Source organism: Nicotiana tabacum, chromosome 11 (assembly GCF_000715075.1).
Source record: "Nicotiana tabacum cultivar K326 chromosome 11, ASM71507v2, whole genome shotgun sequence".
Classification (NCBI taxonomy): Eukaryota; Viridiplantae; Streptophyta; class Magnoliopsida; order Solanales; family Solanaceae; genus Nicotiana; species Nicotiana tabacum.
Window position 1 is genome coordinate 166676576 of NC_134090.1, and position 10005 is coordinate 166686580.

Sequence of the window (10005 nt, forward strand, 5' to 3'; positions counted from 1 at the left end):
ATGAGTTAATTTGACTTCGGTCAATGTTTCGAGTAAACGGACTCGGACCCGTGATTTGATGGTCCAGGACGGTCCGTAGGAAAAAATGGGACTTGGGCGTATGCCCGGAATCGAGTTACGAAGTCCCAAGCCCGAGAAATGAATTTTAAAGAAAATTGTTTTTTGAAATTGTTCAAGGAAATTTGAAATGAAATTTGATTAGAACATGATGGTATCGGGCCCGTATTTTGGTTCCGGCATCTGGTACAGGTCTTATATATGATTTAAGACGTGTCTGTGGAATTTGGTAAAACAACGGATGTCATTTGACGTGATTCGGACTTGAATTGCAAAATTTATGTTTAAAGAAGTTTTGAGAAAATTTCATTGATCTTGAGATTTAATTTGATGTTCGTGAGGTTATTTTGATGATTTGATTACATGAGTAAGTCCATATGATGTTTTTGAGTTAGTATGACATTTGGTTTGGAGCCCCGAGGGCTCGGATGAGTTTTGGGTAGGTTTCGAAATGTTTTAGGCTTAAAACCAGAAGTTGCAGGTGTAGACATGTGATTTTTGACCCTCCCCAAGATCTTTTATATATTAGCGTAAAATATTTAATTTAGGCATAATATAGATATTTTAAGTAATTTTGACTCTTTTACTTTATTTTAGTACAAGAAAACAAAAATCACAAAAATAGGTTCATTTATGTTTTGTAGTCATTTTTAATTAAAAATAAATCTTAAAAATATATACAACAATAGTATCGTATTTTTATTTTAATATGATATTTTGAAAATACCAAAAATAGATTTATTTTTAATCTCATTCGCGGCAAAAGAATAGAGCTTGGGCTCGAGCAACCCATCTTTAGGCCTAATTTTGGACCTAGCCCACAATTGCCAAGCCCATAATTCCTAGGCTCATAACCCTTAACCTAAAACCCTACAACCTAGACTCTACACTATAAAAAGAAGGCTAACACTAAAGAAAAGGAGAATAAAAAAAAGAAACAAGAAAGGAAACAAATCTAGAACCTAAGAAAAAGGCTAAAAGATCAGCTAAAAAGAAAAGGGGAATTGGAAAAGCTGTGCCGCAATCGACGACCCCTTCCCCTTTGAAATCCCGTCTTCTTGAACTCCTCTCCCCACCGGTTATGCTTCATCACCAACCAAAACTCCAGTTGAAAATCAGTCCAAATTCACCGGTTAAACAGCCGCAAAAAGCATCCCAGAACGCAGCAGAAACCAGTTGCGAAAATAGCTTCAAAATCAGTCCAAAATCAGCTACGTGACAATAGATAAAGTGAGGTGATGCTCGAGTTCGCCGATTCGAGGTTCTGGTGATATCGCCTTTAGAAGTCACCGATCTTGGTTCAGATCTCAAGCAAAATTATTAAATCGAAACTCTCTGTTGTACTTGGATTTTGATAGCTCCCATTGCAAATGAATTTACGGCTGATTGAGGTCCGTTCTTGCTTCTTTCGGTTTATATTTTTGGTTGATTTTGTTTATATTGTGTTTGCTCGTGAATCTCTGTTCATGTGTCATTCAGTTCATACCCCGATTTGCATCGATCGGCGATGGCATTTGCGACGAATCGGAACAGTGAAATTAAGCCTTTTATGAAACGGTGTTACTTTTTTGAGGTTGATTCATAAGCATCACGACAATGCTGAAGATGAGATTATTTTTCTAGCACCTGATATTTTCCTTCTTGCTGATATGTTTGTGTTGTTTAACTTTGTGGTAGCATGTTTAAATAACAATCTGATGCAAGTCATTGAATTAGCTAATTTAGCTCAAGAAATTTGGAGAGTTGTTCTAATTTCGTTTCTTAGTTATGTGTCGTGATCTTTTGCTCTGGTTTATGGAAGGTTCAGTATCTAGCTCACTTAATTCTGTAAATATTTTATTTAATGGGTTATAAGGCTTGGTATGTAAAATGGGTCATGATCACGTTCCATTAATATGGTGAATAGTTGGTTTTGGGATGCTTTTAATAATTCATGGGCGAAAAGATCTACTTTGTCAAACTAATTTAACTGGTATAGTTATCAATTGTTCATACGATGGACAACTTTATACATTAATTTAGTCAAATGATTTCATATAGAATTTGTTTTATTTTAAATAGCTGGTCCATACCCTTCCATAATAATCCTCATAAATGGTCTCAACAAGCCCAAATGTAGCGAGGAAATAATTCAAAAGTACGTAGTTGTTATAGGCACGCTATTTTAAAAAAGAAAATTACCTTCCTAAACTAGGGTGTGCATTTATGTGACCCAAATACAAATCTCAACAACGTTAGATAAAATGTGTCGTGGATCGTGGGTGCATTTATGTGACATGGTTCAAGATGTGTTTTAGATGACGTTGAATCTTTCTCTTAAAAAATAGTTAAATAAAAGCGGTTATAAAGTTAAAATTGTACTATAGATTAAAACATGTATTAAAATTAGATAAAATCAAATACAACAGTTAAGCGACCGTGCTAGAACCACAGAACCCAGGAATGCCTAACACCTTCTCCCGGATTAACAGAACTCCTTACCTGGATTTCTGGTTCGCAGACTGTAACAGAGTCATGTTTTTCCTCGGTTCGGGATTCAAATGGTGACTTGGGACACCATTAATCTCCCAAGTGGCGACTCTGAATAATTAATAACTAAATCCCGTTTTGATTGTCCTTTAATTGGAAAAACTCTTTTACGCCCTTCTTCTGGGGAGTAGTGTGAAAAAGGAGGTGTGACAGCTCTGGCGACTCTGCTGGGGACATTTATGGTAACCCAGAACCACTGGTTCGGGGTTAGAGATTCGAGCTTAGATAAATTGTTATATTTGGCTTTATCTGATTTTTACATGTTTGAGCCTAATGTGCTAAATGCTGCTTTTACCGCTTTGATATTATTTGACTGTATATATAAATTGTGCTGAACCCTTCTCTCTTCATCTCTGGGGATGTGCTTACTGGTTGAAACTCCCTATTCTGTTAGAGTTATACCCTGAAATAAGAAAGAGATCGGACAAGTTACAAAGCCGGATGGCCTTTTGGTTCCCGGTAAGTTGCCCCCTCCTCGACTCGAGTTGTCCGCTCGGGTACACAGTCTAGTACACTGACCCAGGTTTTGAATATAGAATAACGTGACTTCATGCGGGATCCCTAGTAGGAACGCTTATTTGCATCACGTTGCATTTGACTTAGGGGACTCAACACAGGGGTTGGGTCCATCTAGGTCTAGCAACCTGAAATGAAAAGACCATTCTGATGCATCATACTTGCTCTGTACATATATTTGTTTTGAACTTGCATGTTGACCGGTTTCTGAATCTCGGGAATGTTGGAAAATTGGAAAAAAAAAGAAAAAAAAAGGGAAAAAGAATATATCAGTTAGGGAGTTAATTGATTATTCTAAAAAAAATCAATGACCAATTACTGGCGAAACTCTGCCGAAATTTTGAAAAAAAAAAGGAAAATATTTTATTTTGTTTTACTAAAAATATAGAAAAAAAGAGTCTTTTATTTTTTTTGGAAAAATAGATTGTTTTATTGTTTGTTGAAAATGGAAAAAAAAATCGTTATTTTGTCTTTTTCAAAAATAGAAAAGGAAAATAGTTTGTCTTGCCAGGAAAAAATAAAAATGGAAAAGAGTCATGTTTTAAAATAGTTCGGTTAATTGGCCCGAACTACGCATGGTTTGATTCTCACAGGGTGTGAGATACGTAGGCAACCCTCATCGGGTCCAACCTCCCCTTTGCAAAGATAACCAAAAAATATCAAAATTTTAATTTTTGTCATAAACCAGGTGATGCTGTTTTTGTCAAAAATAGCCAAATATTCCCAAACGGGGCACCGGAGGGCTGACTTTGCATAAACAGCCACCTTTGGTCGTATTTTGATTTTTGACCCTCACAGCCTTAAAATTTTCGCCCCTAAGGCGCAGGAAGACCGTGTCGCAATATCGGGTCTTTTATCTAAAAAATATTAGAATTAAGAATTGAGTTCTTCATCTGAAATATAGGGGTAATTTTGAGTCGATAATATAGATAGTAGTTTTTGGAGTTAAATAAAAATTTTCTTTTGCTTAAACGCTTTAATAAATGTGCAGGATGAGCACGACAATAAATGAGCCTTTTTCAATAATGACCAAAATCCCTTTTGAGCTGCAATTGTGGTGGAATGATTTGGGCAAAGAAGGGCAAGACGAAGTGAGAAAATATTTGAAAGACCTTCCGGATTTATTATACATTCAGCCTCGGGGGGATATCATCAGGGCATTGGTCGCCCATTGGGATTCGGCACATAATGTGTTTCATTTTTCAGACTTTGAACTCACCCCAACAATAGAAGAAATAGCGGGGTACATTGGAAGTGACCAAGATCCATTGAGATTCAAATACTTGATTGCTCCTAGGGCCATTACCATACATCGATTCCTAAATTCCTTGAAAGTAACCCGGACAGTTCATCACCCAGATTTTGCAAAGGGTTTCTGCAGTTTCCGCTTCGTGTATGATAGATATGGCCATGTGGGCGGGTTCAATAATCCAGACTTTAAGCTTTGCAGCAGAAATAGCCGACAAAAATGGGAGGAACACAGGCGAGTGGCATTTATGGTAGCTTTTTTGGGTCTCGTAATATTCCCAAGGAAAGATGGTAATATTGATTTGAAAGTAGCAGGCATCGTCAGTACTTTGCAAACCATGGGGAAAAGCACTTTAGCACATATGATTGTGGTTGATATCTTCAGAGCTCTCACTGCGTGCAAAGCCGGGGGAAATTTTTTTGAGGGATGTAACTTATTGTTACAAATGTGGATGATTGAGCATTTGTGCCCGCGCTCTCAGTTATTGAGTTATGGCTCGGCTGAGAAAACTTGTATAGAGGAATTTTGTACGAGAATCAAAGGGGCTAGTCTACCTGAAGGAGTCACGGCTTGGGCATTATTATTTCGGAACTTCAAGGCTAGCCAGATACAGTGGGTGCTTGGATGGTTGTCTGTCGAGGAAGTCATATATATGCCAGCAGCACGACCGCATTTTTTGTTAATGGGACTCAAAAGCATACAACCTTATGCACCGTATCGGGTTCTGAGGCAACTCGGTAGATATCAAGTAATACCGAGAGATGAAGATTTGAGTACCCAAATGGTCGAAATTAGTCCTAACGGTCGATTCCCCGAGGAATAGGTTCGTCAAATTTGGAGCGAGTGTCAATATCTGATAGCAAACACTTGTGTGTCTGATAGGGTCAGAGGGGAAATTGCTCCAGGGTATCACGAATGGTTCAGAGGTGACGTGGCATATGGGAGACCGGCTAAAAGACCTCATCTCGAAGATTTCGCCAAGTCGTCCCAAGAGCAGTGGGATTGGTTAGCAACGGAAAAAAGCTATCGAGTTGAGATTGGTAAATTAAAGCAACAAGTCGAGAGTCTGAAATTCGAGAACAGTGTACAGGTTGCCGAGGATCAAGGTGAAAAGAATAGACTAGCCAGAGAAAATGACGCTCTTAAGGCCCAAATCCAACAGTTGAAGATAACCATCGATAAGCAACCGAGGAGCCGATCCGATGAACAATTGGTAAAAAGATTGGAAAGCGAAGTCAGAGAATGGAGGGATGAGCTAGGAAAAGCTGAAAATGTCATGGCAGAACTTAAAGCACAGTGGGCGACAAGAACCGAAGAGCGTCGCTAATACTTGAATCAGTTGAAAAGGGACCATGAGAAAATTGTTGCCAATTTAAAGAGAAAAGTAGTTACCCTTGAAGGTAGAGCGGTTAGGCAGGCTAGAGACTTTGAAACTGAAAGCGGACATTGTTACAACTTGTTAGCCCAAATGGAGGTAGAAGTGCAACATCTGCAAGACCAACACTTGCAAGACTCCCGAGCTTTAAAGACGTGCAGAGATCAGATAAGACGCTTGCTCATAGAAAAGAAGCAAACAAAAGACAGGATTAGAGCCATTGCTCATGCTATTGTCAGGAGATGTCGGGTTTGTGAAGACATGACCCGTACTACTTTTATCTCAGCAGTGATGATCTATGTGAAGCGAACCATGAATGAGTTAGAGCAGCTTGAAAGGGATTTGGATCCTAGACCCGCGGCGAGGCCGAACGACGCTCCGCGGATACCTAAGTTTGAAGCACTAGAATATGCATAGTCCGTGTCTGTGAGTGTCTACCATTTCGAGTTATTCTTTTGTACGTCTGTTATCTTTCTAGATTGAGTATGTTTGCAAGCTTAGAGTTTTTTTTTGTTTGCTTTCAGATTGCGTTTGTTAGTTTCTTTCTAAAACAAAAGATGTCGAGTTTGTAAGAGTCTGTTTATTAATGAAAGTTGAGCATTTTATTTCCACCCTTATTTTTACATTTATCTTCACGAACTACGCTTGGTTTGATTCATGCGGGGTCACGATACGTAGGCAATCTCAATAGGATTCGACCATAACCGAAAAGAAAACAAAAAGAATGAAAAGGAAAATATAAGAAAAATAGAAAGAAAGAAAAGAGCGGAAAAACAAGAGAGAGAAAAAGAAAAAGCACAAGGGAGGGATAAGGCAAGGAGAAGAAAAATGAAACAAGGAATGAAATGCCGGGATGACACATGCAATCGGGCAAACGCATAATAGAAAGGAATAACTGTATAAGTGCATTCATGACAACATGTGGTTGTTAAATCTGTTAAGACCTAATCGCTAACAAAGTGGTTGTCTAAATGTGTGATACCAGGCAGGTGGTTAATTGATTGGCAATTCTGGCAACTCATCCATACAACACCCGGTCGAAAGATCAAGTAAAAATGGCAGGGCAGGATTCGGAAATCAGCATCGTAGACCCTTCGAATGAGGTTGAGGTAACAGATGTGGGTGCTATGAAAGAAGAGATGAGGAAATTAAAAGCACAAATGGCTGAAATGCATCAGGCATGGTCGCAGGGACACCCAGCACCACTATATCCTGCCAACCCATCTTACATCCCACCCTTGGCTCAAGCTCAGGAGCCTATCACTCCCCACGCATCTTCAGCTTTCCCTTATCAGGCCAGGGTTATGGTACCACGTCATACGCTCCCCCAGCTCCACCCTCCAAACAAAACCCTCCACCACCCATGGTTCCCGTCTTTGTGGCACCTCCCCCAGCTCCACTACATAGATCATCCAGTGAGCCGCTATTCCAAGCTCACGACACCCAATATTACCCTCCCGAACCCACTTTCAAAGCGCCTGAGCCATATACCTCCTCTCCCCATTTTGAAATCCCGGGAGAAGTTGAGAAACCAATTAAGAATGCAGAACAAGAGGAGGTGATTCGTAAAGTCAAAAGCCTGGAGCAATCCTTCAGGAACATGCATGGTTTAGGAAACCAAGTTAGTGTCGCATACAAAGATTTGTGCCATTTTCCTGATGTACAGTTGCCTGCGGGGTTTAAAATGCCGAAGTTTGACTTATATGAGGGGCACAGTGACCCAGTAGCCCATTTGCGTGGTTTCTGTAGCAAAATGAGAGGGGCCGGGGGAAAAGATGAGTTGTTGATAGCATATTTCGGGCAAAGCCTGAGCGGGTCAGCACTAGAATGGTACACGAGGCAAGACCCCGGCCGATGGTATACATGGGATGATTTGGCCCAGGCATTCATTGGCCATTTCCAATATAACCTCGAGATAGTCCCTGATCGTCTGTCATTGTTGAAACTAGAAAAGAAGCCTGGGGAAAGTTTTAGAGAGTTTGGTTTCCGCTGGAGGGAACAAGCTGCAAGGGTTGATCCTCCCATGCGGGAGAGTGACATGGTAGATTACTTCTTGCAAACATTGGAACCTACCTATTTTGGTCATCTAGTGACATCTGTCGGGAAGTCGTTTAATGAAGTGGTAAAGATGGGAGCCATGATTGAAGAAGGATTGAAATCTAACAAGATCTTGAGCTACTCTGCGTTGAAAGCAACCACCCAGGCCATCCAAAGCGGTACTGGTGGTGTGCTAGGGAAGAAAAAGAAAGAAGACGTTGCTACAGTTGAAGCTAATATTTGGTCCAGGCACAATAATCGTCCACTCTACTACAACCAACCCAGACCCCACCACCCAAACTATCAATACACCCCATATGGTCCACCGCAACACTATTATCCACCACCAGAACCACACTTTTCTATTCACCACGCCCAGACCTACACTCAACCCCCAGTGCACTCGCAATGGCGTACACCAAGTCCCCAAAATACACAGCCACACCCACAAAACACCTATCCACCTCCCAGGGCTAACAGACCAGGAACCAGCTTCCGCCCAAACCAAGCTTTTAGAAACGAGAAGGCCCCAAACAGAAAAACATTTACTCCGCTGGGAGAATCTTACACTTCTCTCTTCAACATATTGAAACAATTGGGGATGCTGACCCCAGTTGAATCCAAAGCACCAAATCCTCTTCCCAGAAACCTGGACCACTCTGTTAGCTGTGTGTATTGCTCAGGGATGTCGGTGCACGATACTGAAAAATGTTGGAAGTTGAAAAACGCAATCCAAGAGCTCATTGATAATCGCCGTATTGAGGTACAGGCTCCCGAGGCCCCGAACATCAATCAAAATCTGTTACCAGCGCATTATGAGGCCAACATGATCGAACTGATACATAAGGGGGCAGAGCCTAAGAAACCTTCGCAAGTGGTTATGGTGATTCATTCTACGGAAACCAAAGAAAAGATAGTGAGTGCAAGTCCAGTGGTTCAGTTAAAAGCAATAAAAGACAAGCCAGTGCTAGTAATGGGAGAGGGACCATTTACGGCCGAGAAAAAGCAGGAGCCAGTTAAGATAGTGGTACCAAGGTCAGTATTCGCGCCCGTGGTGGTTGTGAAGGGAGCCTATGTAGAACCGGTTGTCATAAAACCGGTAGTCCAGTTACCCATGGTTGATAGCAAAGCCGTACCCTGGAAATATGACAAGGTAGTGGTGACATACAAAGGAAAGGAAATTGAGGAAGAAAGTTGTGAAGCACAGGGACTGACCCGGTCGGGACGTTGTTTCGCCCCCGAAGAGTTGAGAAAAGCTAAAGGCGCAAAAGACAATCCAGTGCCAGTTAAAAAAGCTGTAACAGAAGAAGAGGCAGAAGAGTTTCTGAAAAAGATGAAAGGACAAGATTATTCCATTGTTGAGCAACTGAGAAAAACACCGGCCCAAATCTCGTTGTTGTCATTATTAATTCACTCTGATGAGCATTGCCGAGCTTTAATGAAGATATTGAATGAGGCTCATGTGCCTGACAAAATTTCAGTAAACCATTTAGAGACAATTGCTAACAAGATCTTTGAAGTGAACAAGGTAGCATTTTCTGATGATGAATTGCCTATGGAAGGCACAGAACACAACAAGGCTCTCTATTTGACGGTCAAATGTGAAGGTTCAATGGTTACTCGGGCACTAATCGATAATGGGTCGAGCGCTAATATTTGCATGTTATCCACATTGAACAAGTTAAAATTGATGAGGATAGAATCCGCAAAAATAGCATTTGTGTTCGAGGGTTCGATGGAGGGGGAACAAACACGGTAGGGGATATTGTACTCGAATTGACTATTGGCCCAGTCGAGTTCACGATGGAATTTCAGGTGTTGGATGCTGCAGTATCCTATAATCTTTTGTTGGGTCGACCGTGGATTCATGCGGCAAAAGTCGTGCCCTCCACACTGCACCAAATGATCAAATTCGAGTGGGACAGACAAGAAATTGTGTTACATGGGGAAGATCCCACATCCGCCATGAATGATGCCATTGTACCCTTTATAGAGACCGAAGATGATAAGGGGCCATGGGTGTATCAGATCCTCGAGACGGTTCTGGTGAGCAGGGTGCCTGAAGGTAAAAGTATGCCATGTCCCAGGGTGTCAGCTGCAACTGTCATGGTAGTGTCAGAAATGTTGAATAACGGGTTCGTGCCCGGGAAGGGTTTGGGGGTTGAACTGCAGGGCATTACTCAACCTGTATCTTTGCCCAAAAATCTGGACACCTTCAGGTTAGGGTTCAAACCAATAGCGG

The 10005-nt window shown here is 41.2% G+C and overlaps 1 protein-coding gene across 2 annotated transcripts; it reads left to right on the plus strand.

Annotated features, from left to right (window-relative positions):
• The first annotated feature begins 820 nt into the window (after positions 1-820).
• Positions 821-6337, plus strand: LOC107807295 (uncharacterized). Of its 2 annotated transcripts, none has more exons than XR_001652856.2 (2): positions 821-1448; positions 1537-1875. XR_001652856.2 is itself a non-coding variant. In XM_075225694.1 (2 exons), exon 2 carries the CDS (start codon positions 4095-4097, stop codon positions 5172-5174), a length of 1080 nt encoding a protein of 359 aa, XP_075081795.1. In that variant the 5' UTR covers positions 961-1448; position 4094; the 3' UTR covers positions 5175-6337. The 2 variants fall into 2 exon arrangements, 1 of the variants encoding a protein (XP_075081795.1); XM_075225694.1 differs by lacking the exon at positions 1537-1875 and adding an exon at positions 4094-6337 and having other exon boundaries at positions 961-1448.
• The last annotated feature ends 3668 nt before the right edge of the window (positions 6338-10005 follow it).

Excerpts from the sequence above, each read along its gene's own strand:
- LOC107807295 (XM_075225694.1), top strand. The coding sequence starts at position 4,095 with ATGAGCACGACAATAAATGAGCCTTTTTCAATAATGACCAAAATCCCT.